At 39.6% G+C, this 17,791-nt stretch overlaps 1 protein-coding gene across 3 annotated transcripts in view; it reads left to right on the top strand.

Moving 5' to 3' along the window:
• LOC125230687 overlaps positions 1 to 17,791 on the top strand; it is a 103,951-nt gene that overhangs the window by 6,728 nt on the left and 79,432 nt on the right. For 2 of the 3 annotated variants that reach the window (XM_048135936.1, XM_048135933.1), the window contains exons 2-13: positions 2,001 to 2,107; positions 3,403 to 3,532; positions 4,822 to 4,920; positions 6,154 to 6,262; positions 7,635 to 7,758; positions 8,337 to 8,453; positions 9,556 to 9,675; positions 10,395 to 10,487; positions 11,994 to 12,054; positions 13,479 to 13,560; positions 14,825 to 14,926; positions 15,731 to 15,836. In XM_048135936.1, the coding sequence (XP_047991893.1) occupies positions 2,075 to 2,107; positions 3,403 to 3,532; positions 4,822 to 4,920; positions 6,154 to 6,262; positions 7,635 to 7,758; positions 8,337 to 8,453; positions 9,556 to 9,675; positions 10,395 to 10,487; positions 11,994 to 12,054; positions 13,479 to 13,560; positions 14,825 to 14,926; positions 15,731 to 15,836 (1,176 nt within the window). In that variant the 5' untranslated portion in view covers positions 2,001 to 2,074. Of the gene's footprint in view, positions 1 to 175; positions 324 to 1,019; positions 1,147 to 2,000; positions 2,108 to 3,402; positions 3,533 to 4,821; positions 4,921 to 6,153; positions 6,263 to 7,634; positions 7,759 to 8,336; positions 8,454 to 9,555; positions 9,676 to 10,394; positions 10,488 to 11,993; positions 12,055 to 13,478; positions 13,561 to 14,824; positions 14,927 to 15,730; positions 15,837 to 17,791 lie in introns of those variants that run through there. The other variant, XM_048135935.1, reaches the window with a different exon arrangement.

Consider the following 17,791-nt stretch of genomic DNA (forward strand, 5'->3'; position numbering starts at 1 on the left):
GATGGTTACACAATTTGGATTCATACTCACTTCATACTAATACAGTAAATTATAGATGTATTTGTTTGTTAAGTAGCTGAAGCAACTTCCGGTTAACCTTAGAAACGTCAGAAATGACAAACGATTTCAAATTTTGTTTTGACTATTGTTTGGCGACTGCTAATTTGTGAAAAGTTTTAAGAAAATATAATTCTAAAAGTACTGTATGTACATTGTAGCTAAGCTGAGCCTGTAAAAACTTGAAACATGGCTCAGGGAGTCTCAGAGTATGTGAGAGGTTTTCTTTCATGCCCGAAAATAAAGTCGATGTCATTGATTTGCAGGTTAGTCTATCGTTTCTTATTTCTCATTAAATTACCGTAGATTCTACAATGAATTTGTGTAGAAACACGCTAAGAAAGTTTCTTCAGGTAGGATAAACGGTTGTCGTCATCTAAGAGTTGTTTATTTTTTCAGTCCATACTTCCACTTAAAAGAATGGGATCTTCAATCAGTGTAGATCAGATCAGTCTAGCAGATTAAGTAGTTGCTAATGCCAACACAAAGTCTGGATTCTATAAGCCCTGAGAAAGGCTCTCTCTGGATTCTAAAGGCCCAGCTTAGTGACACTCAGGGCATAAAATTGGGTTAATATAGCAGACATAGTTTCAATAATTTTAATGGGTAAAATAATGTATTTGTTATTTTTAACCCCTGACGCAAATCGAAGGGGTGTTATAAGTTTTACCTGTCTGTCTGTGTATCTGTTTGTGGCATTGTAGCTTTCGAACGGATGAACCAATGTAGATTTAGTTTTTATTGTTTGTTTGAAAGCTTTATTCGTCGGGAGTGTTCTTAGCTTAGTTTGATGAAAATTGGGCCACTATGTCAGGGTTTTTTTCAAAATTTAAATTATGTTTTTAGCCTGTCCTGTTGTCCTAGTAAAAATTGTAACATTTTGTTATAAGTAAACTTATATAGAGCTTGCTATAAGATTGGGTAGATATATTATTATTCTAACTAATTATATTGTATTTCAGTATATAGAAGGTGGTGAGTTGTCCAGAGCATGGAAAATATCCCGGCGGGAGAGGCTGAAAAACATAGAAGCGAAGATTTGGGATGAATTCATTAATGAACGGGATGTGGTTGAATCTGTTAAAAGTGGTATGAGTTAATAATTAATATTTATAATTCTTTATACGTTATAATATACATAAATTATCACATACATACACCGGACAAACAGGGTAATTTATAGTTCATTATTTAACAGATATATCGGCAAACTAAATAAATTCAATATCTGCGTTTTATTTGCGTTTGCACTCTTAAAGAGAAGCAGAGAAGTGACTGTGGGGCAAATGTATGGCAAGCGTGCTCAGGGTAGGGCGCCCATGAGATGGTCAGATGCTGCGACGAGGGCAGCTGGTGGTTGCATGCAGCGCGCAATACACATGGTGCATGACCGCACGCTATGGACACGCTGTATACACCGTGTTTTTTTTGTTTTCCGTTAAATTCGACATGTCGTTAGGTTCGTTAAATAAGGAACCACCCTGTGTATCACTTTTACTTAAATTCGCAAAAAAATATTTTCCATCGTTTTCATATATAATTAATTAATTAATTAGTGTGATTGACGGCATTCATTTGTGTTTCCATCAAATAATCAAACATTTAAATTAAAAGCAGTTTTGAAAAATACCTACACATTTCTATTTCTACATAATCCAACTTTCGGAAGTACCTTTCACCAGAACCCCAAAAGCGGCGGTTTTTTTTTTAATTAAATAAGTAGAGATAATTGAAGGGATGGAGAGTGATATAGGCTACTTTTTGTCTCTTTATAACCCCCCACTTCCCTAAAATGGAGGGTGGAAGTTTGTAAAGCTAGTTTCATTTCATATATTTGATCGCAATGTCCGAGATGTGGTATGGTGGTAGTTAAATTTAGTTGAAAAGGGCAGTCTTATCCAAATATGGCTTACAGTTGCTAATATTTTCTATTGTGATTTCAGACGACCCATACCAGTTCCTGGAGGAGCTTCCTGAAGACTGCATCAGAGAGGTTCTGGACACAGAGCTCACAAAGATGAAGAATGAAATTACTGGGGATGTTTCTGGTGTATGTATACTTTTAGATAAGTACATGTTATTGATATTGGTTTAATAAGTACAACATGTTATTGATATTGGTATTGACGACCGGTCTGGCATAGTCGGTAAGTGACCCTGCCTGCTATGCCGCGGTCCCGGGTTCGAATCCCGGTAAGGGCATTTATTTGTGTCATGGACACAGATATTTGTTCCTGAGTTATGGATGTTTTCTATGTATATAAGTATTTATATATTGTATAATTGTATATATCGTTGTCTGAGTACCCACAACACAAGCCTTCTTGAGCTTACCGTGGGCCTCAGTCAATCTGTGTAAGAATGTCCTATCTTTCTTATACTTTTAAACGAGCAATTCTTGTATATTTATTTATTTATTTATTTATATATATATTTATTTACACTGACGATCTCGGAAACCGCTCTAACGATTTCGCAGAAATTTGTTATGTGGGGGTTTTTGGGGGTGAAAAATCGGTCTAACTTATCCTTAGGTCCCGGAAAACGCGAATTTTCGAGTTTTCATGCGTTTTTCTTCGCGCGCCATCTCGTGTGCAGTAGTTGTACTGTTAAGACAGAATTCTTTCAGTCGATGTACGTACTATTTATTGCAAACACTAGATGGCGACACAGGTCAAGGCTAAAACGAATAGAAAATACACTATTTGAGTTTTTGTGGCGAAATGCGCGCCATCTCGTGTGGAGTAGTTGTGTTGTTAAGGCTGAGAATTCTTTCGCTCGATGTAGGTACTATTCATTTTTGAACTAGATGGCGACACATGTCAAGGATACGAAACAGAACCGAGCGAAGCTCGGTTGCCCAGATATTATTTATTTATGACGACTGGTCTGGCCTAGTTGGTAGTGACCCTGCCTGCTACGCCGCGGTCCCGGGCGGCGCATCCCAGGTAAATCCCGGTAAGGGCATTTATTTGTGTGATGAGCACAGATATTTGTTCCTGAGTCATTGATAAGTATTTGTATATTATGTATATCTTTGTCTGAGGACCCACAACACGAGCCTTCTTGAGCTTACTGTGGGACTTAGTTAATCTGTGTAAGAATGTCCTATAATATTTATTTATTTATTATATATTAATTAATTCAAGCCTAATAAAGTTCCCCATAAAAATAGTTTTACATTATACATTACAGTGCATGTTCAGATATTTTTGGGCCCCTTGGCCACTGATATACCCAATGAAGAGCAGAGTGAATTTAAAACTGTTAATATATGACAGACATGTTTAGGTATGTCTCTAAGAATTTTTCAGTTCACGGTTCAAAAGTTCATTGATCTTCCAGGATTCAAGAGAACAGGAGTATAAAGAGGACCTCCAGGACCCTCGGGAGACGATGGTGACCTTCGCCGAAGCTTTGGATGATGAGCAGTGCGATATGATCACCATTTTGGATGAGGGCGACGATGGCTCAGGTCAGTTTAACTCTTAGATATTTTGACAAACCACAGAGAACCTCCTGAATAAATTAAAAATATGACTTATTTGTGAAATGTGATTCCATCTGTTTTTAAATTTGAGCTTCTTGTTGCCTTTCCAAACCATTTCACACTACAAGTGGACATCTTTAAGGCATCAAAATACCCTGTTTCAATTTTTTTTATTGCGCAAAACACGCGCTGCTTACGGGTCTGTTACCTGGTCGCAACTGAACGGGCACGGCGAGCGCCCGCGCTTATATCAGTGCAAATAATAGTAAGGCTGGTGATCGAGTCGTCTTATAATGGATGTCTATAGGAGGTGGTCTGTGTGACAAACGATCGACCAAGTTTGTGTGAATTGTGTGAGACGTTTTTTGTTTTGACCTTAGTCACAATTAACACTTTCGCAACCAAGTACCTGCCTGGTGGACACTCGCCAACTTTGCTCAGATCCCGGACAACTCGCTGGGCACCCTCTCGCCACACAAGCAGGCGGTTATAAATTACGACCGGTTTCAGATGTAGTGCGGCATTTTTTGTCTGTCAAAATGTATAAATCGGCCCCTAGCCAAGAGTAGGTACAGCGCCGGCCCGTGCACTCGATCAGGGTAGAGCGAGTTTGAGTTTCGGCGCCCTTGGAAAGAAGTTTTACGATGTAGATAAAAATACCGCGAGCATAGCAAGCGAAATTTTTTTCATAGTAATGACGTAGTTTGATGATTAACGCAATACAGAATTTATGGATTTCATCATACGGAGTACGAAAGGGACAAGAGTTGAATTTGAGTAGGTACCTACGAAACGTTAATCTACGAAACGTTAATCTAGCATGATTGTGGCAAAATACTTCAACAAAAATGAGATAAAGAATACTGCTTAACTATAATTTTAAGCTGATTAGGTATAAGTTCATTAAATGACTAAACTGAATCAATAAATTACAAATTAATGAAATAAAATTTTATTCATGTTTTATAACATTTATGAAGCCAGATACGTAAGAGCAAGACAACAAAATCAAAATTATTTTATCTTTACAAGGATAATACTCACAATGTATTGTATGTACGGTAATGACCTTGGCGCGACTGCGATCGTCCGTTTCCACATGTACTCGCTGCACCTCGCTGCGTGCGAGCGCTACTCAAGGACAAACCGCGCGGCGCAAAATTTGTTAGAAGAATTATTACTGGTTTTATACTGTGGCTACAGTCTACGTGCTAGCCATTATACCATTTCAAGAAGAGTTACATATGGTTCAACGTTATCGTCGCTTATTTCAGAGGCAGGCGAGCGGGAAGAGTTGAACGATACACTGGACAGCCCGTGTACCGTGCGAGAGAAAGCGAGTACACCCGAACTGACACCGAAGGCCGAAAAGAGTAAGCTACTATTTGTGACAAGTAAAACGTAAATATTTTTGAAGTGGAACTTCTAATGCGTCTTCCGACTGCTCAATGTCAGCATTACACGTTTAACGCTCACCAACAGCGTTAAACGTTTAACGCTCGGTGTTGCTACTCAAATTTTGAAATAGCCCTTCATATTTGGGTGAATCAACTTTTTCTTGCCTGTTATTGCCATGGTTATGGTCTCCTGAGTCACGCTGGTTTTATGCAAAAATATGCTACTTAAACTATGCAAACATGCATTTTTCTAGTGTTAATAAGGGATGTATATCTAGATTCCTAAAGTTTTTTCTTCGATTTTTAGATCGCCTAATATTTTTTGGCATAATGATCATTTGGCCTAATTTAAATGTCCTAATATTGTTTCGCCTAACGCCGTTAAAACCCACTTTTTTAGAGGCGATTCGGATTTGTGTGAGGTCACAGTTCTAACCTAACCTAAACCTACCTTTCTAACAGCGAATCGGTTCTGGGTAATGTCATTTTTGGGGCAAAATTTAAATTATGCCAAATGATCGTTAGGCCAAAAGAGCGTTAGGCATTTCATAATTCGGCCAAATGAGTTAGGCCAAGTGATTTTCGAACAAACGTCATTAGGAATGTATTAGGAATGTAGAGGTAGTCCCGTTAATAAGCACTTTCCTTAATTTGCCACCTATACAAACATGGACTAAATGCATGCTTGCATAATTTCAGTAGCAACATTTTGCATAAAACCAGCGTGAGTCAGGGGACCGTAACCATGGCAATAACAGATAAGAAAAAGTTGATTCACCCATTTTCATTTCCACATTACGAAGTTTCACTTCTTTCGCGCGGAGGGACTCCACGCAATATTTTCTTTTTTTGCGGCGTCCACGTGTGAAAGGACTCCACGAAGGATACGCGCAAGCCTTTTTTACCCTTGTTCCTCGTAGATAACCAAGTTTCATAACTGGTTTTGTGTGAGGAAAAATAATTCTTCCTAACAGTCTGGGTTATGAAATAGGATTTTTTTTTCTTCGTAGAAAACCATTATTTTTTGCAGTTTTCTACGAAGAATTTTTTTTCTTCATTGCTGCTTACCCGGTTATGAAATTAGATTTTTATTCCTCGTAGAAAACCATTATTTTTTGCAATTTTCTATGAAGGATTTCGATGAATGTTTTGTTGAATGTAATGTTGATTCTTAGAGTGCTAGTGAACCTATTCTACTTTCGATTTCAGCCCGTGAGAAGTCGCCTGATAACGTCACCAATATGATCGAGACCAGCATTTACACCGCTAAAGTCAAGGAGCTACAGTCTAAAGTTAACTTGGAACTGCTTTCTGTTATGTAAGTACCAAAGACATATATAACTCCGTATAGGCAGATAAAGATAAAGTCTAAGAAAAAAATGTACCTCAGTAGGTACCATACAGAAAAATACATAGAAAAGATCCATGACTCAGGAACAAATTGTGCTCATCACACAAATAAATGACCTTACCGGGATTCGAACCCAGGACCGCGGCTCAGCAGGCAGGGTCACTACTGATTGAGGCAGACCGGTCGTCAAGTAATGGTATGTGTCTAAAGACCCATATGAGGTCTCGTAGTCTCTTCTCAGGTAAAAAAGGCAGAGCATAGGCTAGTGATCTAGTCCAATGCCATTAGTTCAAGCATATGTCTTATATATAACTTCGTATAGACAGATAAAGTCTAAGTAAAAAACGTACCTCAGTACCATACAGAAAAAGGTACGGTGGCCTAGATTGCATTACACCTTTGGGGTACGCTCAGCTAGATGGCGCTAATATTAATATTTGACATTTTAACACATATCAAGTTAAGAATATGGGCCAAATTGTCAAACTGAGGTTCAAAAGTTTTAAGTCTGTGTCAAGAGATGGCAGTCTATGCACTGTGATTACACATTTTACTTCGACAGTAACTTTATAATACTCGATCCTCTTTGGTAAGTACAAATTAGCGTTTTAACAGTTTCGCAACCAAGAACTCGCCTGGCGGGCACTCGTGAACTTTGCTCACATTCCGGAGAACCCGCTGGGCGGGTTCTCCCCATACAAGCGGGCGGTTAAATATTACGACCTGTTTTTGACGTAGTGCGCCATTTTTTGTCTGGTAGTGAATGTGTCAAACCAAAATTAGTGTCATATACGACTTAAAAATTATCAAGTTATAGTTTGTACAAGTACATATTACGATAAGGCCCGGCCTGCACTATGAAATTGGTCTAACTAAGGTGACAGCTTCGAGCGACGATCCATACGTTGGAGCGCGATGCAGCGATGGGACCTTTCGATCGCACCTATGGCTGCCGCTCAACGCTGTCGCCTCAGCCTCAGTATGACAGCCCAGCCACGACATTGGTCTAAGCGCGACAGCGGTGAGCGGCAGCCATACGTGCGAATGAAAAGTCCCATCGCTGTGTCTCACTCCAATGTTTGGCCGCCGCTCACCGCTGTCGCGCTTAGACCAATGTCGTGGCTGAGCCGTTACACTCGCAGCATCGACGCAGGACAGCACCGGCAGGAGTTCTTAGCATTATTTTCTATAGAGTATCTTTAATAGCATTTTATTTATTTGTACCTACCCTGCTACAATACAATAGGGGCATAGACATAGCTTAACTGAAATCTTAAAAATACTTTTAAAGGTATAAGATAATTATATTTTACCTCAATTTCTTTCTAACATCTTACAGTACCACCCTGGACGCTCATAACGTGCATCAGCTGGATCAAAACACGCTCCCGAAGCTGAAGAAACAGTGCACTGAGTTCTGTGCCCGTTACTGCAGAATATACTTGTATCCTATGTCTCGACAGGTGGGTTTGCCGCTATCATAACATCCATTCTGGGTAGCTGTGCGATTTCTAGAACCTTCTAGAGTTGGTCACGCTGTCTTGCCATGATATGCCCAAGATCTTAGGGACCGTCCACACTCAAGACACGCATGTCCGCCGTCGCGGAACGGACGTCAGCGCCACGCCGCCTGAATGTAATTTAAAAAACGTCTCCTACATTTTGTATAGGAAGGACGTAAGACGCGCCCCCAGGCGACGCGTCGCTTGGCGCGCGCCGCGCTGCCTGGGGGCCCTTGCGCGTCCTTCCTATAACAGTTTACAACTTATATTACAAGCAGAAGGAATCGAAAACAGAACCGATTAATACTATTGTAATATTAGCTAAAAATTGGTGAGCATAAGATTCTTTGTTCGTCGCGACATCTGTTGACAAGTAGCAGTAATGATAATTGACGCTATTTGACGCGTGATTGTCGCTAGATGTCACTACAAATAACCCGCATTTACTGATTGTATGGAGTTACAACTCTACCCTTACTTATTCCTCTATGATTAGCACAGAGCATAGTCTTGAAATCCTTGTATTGTGTGGTTTTCAGGTCCACGACGTAACGCGACATAACAACTCTGCGACGCCGTACGCGCGACACACTCACACACGCTCGCAACTCATACGATCCGTGTCGCTACAGCAGAATATGCTGCAGTCCCTTCAGGTGTGTACAGAATACCATCCCTATATGACGTGACGCACACACGCTCGCAATTTATAGCCGTGACGCTTCAGCAGAATATGCTGCAGTCCCTTCAGGTGTGTACAGAATACCATCCCTATATGACGTGACGCACATCACACGCTCACAATTTATAGCCGTGTCGCTTCAGCAGAATATGCTGCAGTCCCTTCAGGTGTGTACAGAATACCATCCCTATATGACGTGACGCACACACGCTCGCAATTTATAGCCGTGTCGCTTCAGCAGAATATGCTGCAGTCCCTTCAGGTGTGTACAGAATACCATCCCTGTATGACGTGACGCACATCACACGCTCACAACTTATAGCCGTGTCGCTTCAGCAGAATATGCTGCAGTCCCTTCAGGTGTGTACAGAATACCATCCCTATATGACGTGACGCACATCACACGCTCGCAACTTACAGCCGTGTCGCTTCAGCAGAATATGCTTCAGTCCCTTCAGGTGTGTACAGAATACCATACCTACATGACGTGACGCACACAACGACGCCGTACAGACACGCACACTCGCAACTTATAACGTCGCTTCAGCTTTCGCCACGCTTCTATTTTAACAAACTGTTTTTTTTTTAATTAATTACCTATTGTTTATATTATTATCAATTAATTTTATCGGTATTGCTGTTTACGGGCCTACTACCTGTGATACACAATGGCAGGTACCTGCAATCTATACTATGGGTCTTAATTTGTGTTTTGAAAGACAATTCAAAAGAGATAAAGCGAGCCTTCATTTTAATTGCCTCTGTCGTAATTTTGATTGGTATAAGTGGTTCAACATTCTGGCAGGCAAGTGATAAAACATCAGGCCGTCCCTATTGCGCTTACAAATAGTGCGATAGGGACGGCCTGCCCATTTCTCTAAGTTACAATTTACAAGCGGTAGTCAATGTCTAATATGACAAGTTGGAAAGAGACTTCCGCTTGTAACTTGTAACTTTCAGTTTTGAGAAATGGCCCCCTGATGTTTTCATCATTTATCGCGCGACCATGCTTATACGCCTGGCGTTTATATATTTGACAATGCCTTTACATTTTGTCAAGAGAATTTCGTTTCTAGATGTTCCACAAATGGTTCACCCAGAAGACGCCTCTACGTGACTGCGTGTTCGCACTGAAGAATTTCATGGAATTGGTGCGAGAAGCGGACTCGGTCTGTCCCATCGAGGTTCATAATGAGGTGAGACTTCCTAAGGTATCCGTATTATATACCAAACAATATGAAATGAAAAATCTAAAATTGGTTATACATATATACTAGACGCCAAATTCGTACACACCAACGTCAAATTCAAAGTAAAAATAATACTGAAAAGTAGAATCACTTATGTTAACGTGACTCTTCAAATAAATTTAAGTGGAAATATTCACTGTAACTAGGTATAAATGAATAAATAAATAAATATTGGGGACACCTTACACAGATCAACTTAGCCCCAAACTAAGCAAAGCTTGTACTATGGGTGCTAAGCGACGATATACATACTTAAATAGATAAATACATACTTGTATACATAGAAAACGTCCATGACTCAGGAACAGATATCTGTGCTCATTACACAAATAAATGACCTTACCGGGATTCGAACCCAGGACCGCGGCTCAGCAGGCAGGGTCACTACTGACTGAGCCAGACCGGTCGTCAAGTAATGGTATGTGTCTAAAGACCCATATGAGGTCTCGTAGTCTCTTCTCAGGTAAAAAAGGCAGAGCATAGGCTAGTGATCTAGTCCAATGCCATTAGTTCAAGTCTCTTCCATGACGGTAAAATTTCCCATTTCAAAAATTACTTATTCCATTTTTTTTTACTTACTGAGCATGTGTGATGACATAGTACATTACATCAGAGGCCGGGAAATGGAGGATTGCATGTTTGAGAAAAAGTAATTTTAATTTCAGGAGCTGCTTCAAACCTGTGACAGCCTGGAGAAAGCTCTGGACATGTACCTAGCGAAACTTAACAGTGTCATCAGTGATGATAACGACACCATTGTAAGTATTACAAATTACTACTGTCGCCGGGACATAGATCATGCGTCTTTTTCTAGTTGTATTTTTGACATAAAGACGGGTATACTGTCTCGCGGCGATATAATCTTTGGCCAATCATATGCTAGCCCTTATGTAAGCCACCTTTAGAAATATAGACGAATAAAACAAGAATATACACCGTGTTTTTTTTGTTTTCCGTTAAATTCGACACGCAGGTAGGTTCATTATCAGGAACCAACCTGTATATCGCATTTTGTTAAATTCGTTTTGGTTTCCATACATAATAAATGGATTAATTAGTGTGAGAGGACCTTAATCATAACATTAAAGTCATTGTCAAGTGTTTGACGACACATGTCAAAACAAATAACATTAGGAAGTGGTAAGGGATGCCACACACGTGTTCAGTAATTAAATTAGTTTTTTTAATAATTCGATAACCGTAAGAGTTAAGAGGCTAGTTTCTTAGAGAAATTGATTGTATTTGAACTAAAGAATCTTCCCTTAAAGTTTACGGAATTCAAAAAAAACACGGTGTATAGGTACAGACGTGTTCGTTGGAGAGTGACATAAACTGTCGAAATATTGTCACCGCAAGTGCTGCCCTCTACAATTCACATACGCTTCCTTGGGCACTGTAAAAGCAAAAGTATTGGTCAATATGTGATTTTTGCGTCTTGGAAGCTGTGAAATAGCTATCTAGTTTTGTGTCATCCATGAATATATTTCTCATGTGGGCCATTTCATAGGTACATTTTTTGCATATCGTCACTACTTTAAAAAAACTTGTATCTTCGTCAGTCAATGAAAAGAAAATTGTAGTAAGTATGTATGGAATGCATATAGACTTACTGCGTTTTAACTTTGAGGAACAGCGTGAGATACGAGATTTTTTAAAAGTAGTGACGATATATAAGCAAGCAAGCAAGGACGAAAATTATATCGTCGATAATTATATAGTCCTTGCTTTTACTTTCAACGTCATAATTACAAGCTTTTATTCAACTTCCCTTGTTAGTATCTTAGTGTGCGTCAAACGTAGGAGCTAAATTTGACCGGTCTCCAATTGAGCTCAAATTTTGCACACATATAGGGTGTAACATTAATGCTGGTGATCCATTTAAGAGCATAACCGGTATCGAATAGCGGTTACGAATACCACTTCCTTTTTTTAAAATAAACACCATGAAAATTAAAGGTACTATAGAAGGTAATGTATAAGCCGTAGGATTTATCTTCGGCAATTATGTTACATAGTGTATGTAAATCACGTGACAATGCAATATTATGGTATCATGGAACTGATTTGATGATGGAGCAGAAAGGTGGTGATAGGAACCCTGTCATGAAACGTCGTACCCACATCGAGTAATGGGTTTTTAAAAACGTCTCAGAGAGCAGTAGATGACTGTTGAAAGAAAAGTACAGTCGGCGCTAAAAGCTTGTGCCGAAAATGAAATTTTAGCAAAAAACTTATTATTATTAATATTATCTTCATGGTTTCAGTCGCTGTCTCGGTCGGGAAAGTCCCGTAAATCTTCAAAGTTCAGTAAACAAGGAAAATCACGTAAGTATAAAAAAGTTACCTGTTGACCCTACATGATTGGGAACAATTAGTTCAAATAATGTTCCACAATGCCTGAAGACTCGTCTCTTCAACCAGTGTGTCCTGCCCACCATGACATGGTGCCGAGACATGGACGCTCACTAAAAAGGCTGTGCATAAGATACGGGTAGCACAGAGAGCGATGGAGCGCACCATGCTCGGCATTAAGCTTCAAGATCGAGTGAGGAATGTCGAAATCCGACGACGCACCAAGGTGCGGGACGTGGGTGACGTCATTTCCAAACTCAAATGGAATTGGGCGGGGCATGTTGCCAGGCAGAGTGATGGCAGGTAGACCAAAATGTTGACCGAATGGTGGCCGCTATCGGATGTAAGAAGCGCCAGGCATCCGTTGGCTCGTTGGGTGGACGACATTCGAAAAACTGCGGGGCACTTCTGGATGAGATTAGCCCAGGACCGGGATAAGTGGCGTACACGAAGGGAGGCCTATGCTCAGCAGTGGGCGATTAATGGCTGAAATGATGATGATTGGGAAAAGGTGTAGGCAAAAAACCATGCCCTCATAGCATCTTAAGCTTGATGTAAGTAGTCACATTTTACATAGAATGCTCTTATATCACACTAAGTATGGTCTTGGTATTAGTTTCATTTTTAGGGTTCCGTAGTCAACTAGGAACCCTTATAGTTTCGCCATGTCTGTCTGTCCGTCCGTCCGTCCGTCCGTCCGTCCGTCCGTCCGTCCGTCCGCGGATAATCTCAGTAACCGTAAGCACTAGAAAGCTGAAATTTGGTACCAATATGTATATCAATCACGCCAACAAAGTGCAAAAATAAAAAATGGAAAAAAACGTTTTCTTAGGGTACCCCTCCTACATGTAAAGTGGGGGCTGATTTTTTTTTTCATTCCAACCCCAACGTCTGATATTTTGTTGGATAGGTATTTCCAAATGAATAAGGGTTTACTAAGATCGTTTTTTGATAATATGAATATTTTCGGAAATAATCGCTCCTAAAGGAAAAAAAAGTGCGTCCCCCCCCTCTAACTTTTGAACCATAAGTTTAAAAAATATGAAAAAGATCACAAAAGTAGAACTTTATAAAGACTTTCTAGGAAAATTGTTTTGAACTTGATAGGTTCAGTAGTTTTTGAGAAAATTACGGAAAACTACGGAACCCTACACTGAGCGTGGCCCGACACGCTCTTGGCCGGTTTTATTTTCTACTATGTATTTATGTCACTCTGAACACTAACCGTCATTCATAAACGTTCACTAAAGTTAACGAGCCGATAAAATTGCTTGTCCCTTTTATCACACCAATACGTCGGAAAGGGACAAACGCTTTTTATCTATTTGATACTTTTAGTGGACGTTTATTATGAATAAGAGGGTAAATGTCTCTATAATACAATTTATATTTGACAGAAACGGCCGCAGACGCTAAGCTCTCGATGTATTCTCTGGATAAATTCTCGCGCTGTTCAAAAGCTTCCATCGGCCGATCAAGGTAATTTTATACTCATTAATAACTAGAATAACCTCCACAGTATAATAAACAGTACTATCGTACAGTATGGCCACTAACGCTCCCCGCTGAAAGTGCCGCCCACCCGCTCTAGGTTACCTCATAGCAAAAAGGATCGAGTATTATAGAGAGTTATTGTCGAAGTAAAATGTGTAATCACAGTACATAGACTGCCATCTTTTGAACCTCAGTTTTGACAATTTGGCCCATATTCTTAGCTTGATATGTGTTAAAATAATATTAATATTAGCGCCATCTAGCTGAGCGTACCCCAAAGGTGTAATGCCATCTAGGCCACCGTACCTTTTTCTGTATGGTACTGAGGTACATTATTTTTACACTTGACTGTACTGAGGTACTTTTTTTCTTAGACTATTTGTCTATACGCGGAGTTACTTAACCTGTCAAGAATGCCAGTCGACCTGTCATATCTCATACAAGCATGGTGCGCGTTCGCCTACACGAGCTTAGACTGTGCGTAGGAACGCGCCTATTTCATATATTTGATCGCCTTTGTCCAAGGTGTGATAATGTACAGGTTGTCGAAAACAAGTGGAATAGAACTTTTTTTTATCACAGCGACACTTTTCTCATACAGAAATGTCAAATTGGGTGCCCCTATTATTTTCTACTCTTTTTTTCCAGGCTGTAATACATACAGTCAAGTGCAAAAATACGTATCGAAATAATCGTCTCATAAATATGGTACTACGCTCTTATTACACCGGACTAAGATGCTATAGGACATATTTTTGAGTAAGATGTGTACACCCATATTTTTACACTTGACTGTACCATAGAGGAATAAGTAAAGGAAGAGTTGTAACTCCATACATCAGTCAATGCGGGTTATTTGTATAGGCATAGTTAAGTGACATCTAGCGACAAGCACGCGTCAACTAGCGTAAATTATCAGTATATCTGTAAAGTTTGCCTGTGTGGTGACGGGTTAAGAATTTCACCACCCCCTTTCTTCTCGTGGGTGTCGTAGAAGGCGACTATGGGATATGGGTTAAATTGTGGCGTAGGCGAGAGGCTGGCAACCTGTCACTGCAATGTCACAGTTTCGTTTTCTTTCAACCCCTTATTTGCCAAGAGTGGCACTGAAGCTTTAGTAGTTTAATGTGTTCTGCCTACCCCTTTATGGGATACAGGCGTGATTGTAAGTATGTATGTATGTATGTATCTGTAAAGTTTTTTAGTTTTTGAACTGATTTGACACATACTTTCTTCGTTTGTTCAATAGCGGCGGTACATCTAAAGCTCGCTTGGGAATCTCACCGAATATCAACGCGAAGAACCCTAGTCCACTGGAGAACGCGAACACTGCAGCTTATAAGAAGAATAAGTATGATTTTATTATTCTGACCAAAATTTTCTGGCAAATCTGGAGAGACTTATAAGCAGAGATCGGGATTTTTGTGCGTCATCTCATACTAAAAGTCATTAAAATGACGTAAGTCACTAAGAATGTCGCAAATCCGTCCGATCTCTGCTTATAAGATAGAAACAGGATTCCTTGTTATTTTCAGGGTTCCGTGCCTCGAAAGGAAAAAACGGAATCCTTATAGGATCACTTTGTTGCCCGTGTGTCCGTTTGTCTGTCAACGCCCCGCCATTTTTCGTAGGAGCGCGTGGAGGTATCACGCTGGAAATATCAAAAACTCAGGTCTACTGCCCCTTGGAGCTCTGAATAAATGACGCTCCTAAGCCACACTCGTGAGGGAATCAAAAACTACTGTTGGAACTAAACGCAACGTTTCAACCATCACTACGACGACGGGAGCGTCTTAAAATATGCAAATAAAGGCATTGGCCATCTTCGTGACTTTCGTTTTTGAACTCGTATCGTAGCAACCGATATCCTATTTCTATTTTGTATTTTGTGGCAGAAAGGGATTTTTATATTTTTCAACATTTTTTTATTCTGCCTGGTCCTTCTCCAATCCACAACACCTACAATCCCGTGTCCTCAGGATACGAATCAAGGTCTTATAACCAGAGATCGGATTTTTGTGCGTCATCTCATATTAAAAGTCATTAAAAGGACGTAAGTCTGAACGCATCCATTTTTCAATTTTGCGCTAGCCCCGTTTAGAGGCTGTAGATTATAACCTAGAGGCTGTAATGATCACTTTGTTTTTGTTTTCAGGTCCCGTCGTCCACTGATGCGGGCACCGGGCGGTGGTCAGCGTCGCGACGCTCGCGACCTGCAGGAGCGAGACAATATCACTACGCTCGTTGAGACCGTTGACATTGTACGTGACCTAAAACTTATGCCATTTGCGTGTACAGTTAAGTGCGAAAATATGTATCGAAAAAATCGTCTCATAAATATGGTATTACGCTTTTACACCGGACTAAGATGCTATGGGTTATATTTTTGAGTAAAATGTGTACACAGACACACATATTTTTACACTTGGCTGTACGTAAATGGATGGAGTTAAGTGTTTCTTAGACTAATTTAATTCGTAGTAAAAAAAAATCTCGAATTAACTCTAATTACTCGAGTCAAGGGATACACGCAGTCCAAGACTATTTGAATATTCGTCGCGCGCCCGCAATTTTAAGTTGTGCTTGCTCATTTTTGAGTACCTATAATCCATACTAATGAAGTGTGGGGTGCTTCGGGTGTAATGATAACTCAAAAGTCAAGTCAATACTCTCTTTTTTTTTTTTTTTTTTTTTACTTATTTCTACTGGGATACATTAGTTGGTCCTTATGTGGTAAAGGATATAAATTGTTCTTATTGCTAAATAATCTAGATGCTATCTTGTGCAATTGGAGATTGCTTTTTTTTTTTTAGCAATTCCTTGGATGGTGTCATCCGATCATAATATGTTTCAATTTTACTAATGACATTATTCATAAACACTTTACAATCTTCCATTAGATCTGTTTGCCTGTCATATTGACTTCTGTATTTATTTGAAAGGGATAAAAACAATTTTAACCGTATTTTTGTGTGCAGACTAAATGCATCACAAACGGTAAGGGTACACAACGCATTTTCATTTATGGCTATTACTCAGCTCAATACATATTTCTTTGCTCAGGATACAAGAAAAAAAAATTATCGCTCACACTGGCAATTACAACATATTATATAATATTTCATATATTGTGGCATCACTTTTAAAGCATCACACAATTTCACTAATAATTTATTAAGAGCGTTATAACATTTCGGCGTCGGGCGAAATTAGGTATTTTACCCGCCGCGCGAGCCCAATATCCCGACCCTTTCTAGCACGTCTTATCACTCGCTCGCACTACAATAATGGACAAAACAATCTTGATCCTTCCTATGGAATTTTGATAACAACCACAATCTACTATCTCGATATAAACTTTTGATTTCTAATAAACATTATTTTGTACGAAAAGACTAGAATATAGCGCAAAATAATATTAATTACGTTAAAATTTATTTAAAAATTTAAAGTAATAATTATAAACTGTGATCATATTTAAGTAGATCCCATCCCAAATGTTTGATTTTGTTATATGATAAGTATTAGAGTAAAGTATATATTAATATGATGATAAAATAAGTCAAATATAATTCTTCTAATTACTTCAAGGTGTTAGTCAAGGTCTGATGATGGAGAGAGATTGTGGTCACCAAAAATCAACTTGCATATTTGAATAACATAAAAAAGCGAAGTGGTTCAGTTACATGGGTTCATTGGTACCGGTGACCACCATCTGGCTCCAACATCAGACCCTCAGTACCACCTCTTGTCAAAGGTCTTATTAAGAAGAAGTAAGAACCCAATGAGCCTGATTACTAAATGGTTTAGTTACATGGATCACTGGTACTGGTGACCACCATCTGGCTCCATCATCAGACCCTGAGTACCACCTCTTGTCAAAGGTCTTATTGAGACGATCCCAATGAGCTTAAAGACGATATGGTTTAGTCATATGGTTCATTGGTACTGGTAACCACCATCTGTCTCCATCATCAGACCCTGAGTACCACCTCTTGTCGACGGTCTTGTTGAGACGATTTCAATGAACCTACATACGAAGTGGTTTAGTTCCATGGTTCATTGGTACTGGTGACCACCATCTGGTCCCATCATCAGACCCTGAGTACCACCTCTTGTTAAAGGTCTTATTGAAATGAACCCAGTAAGGCTAAACACAAAGTGGTTTAGTCATAATATATGGTTCATTGGTACTGGTGACAACCATCTGTCTCCA

This window comes from Leguminivora glycinivorella, chromosome 10 (assembly GCF_023078275.1).
Source record: "Leguminivora glycinivorella isolate SPB_JAAS2020 chromosome 10, LegGlyc_1.1, whole genome shotgun sequence".
Classification (NCBI taxonomy): domain Eukaryota; kingdom Metazoa; phylum Arthropoda; class Insecta; order Lepidoptera; family Tortricidae; genus Leguminivora; species Leguminivora glycinivorella.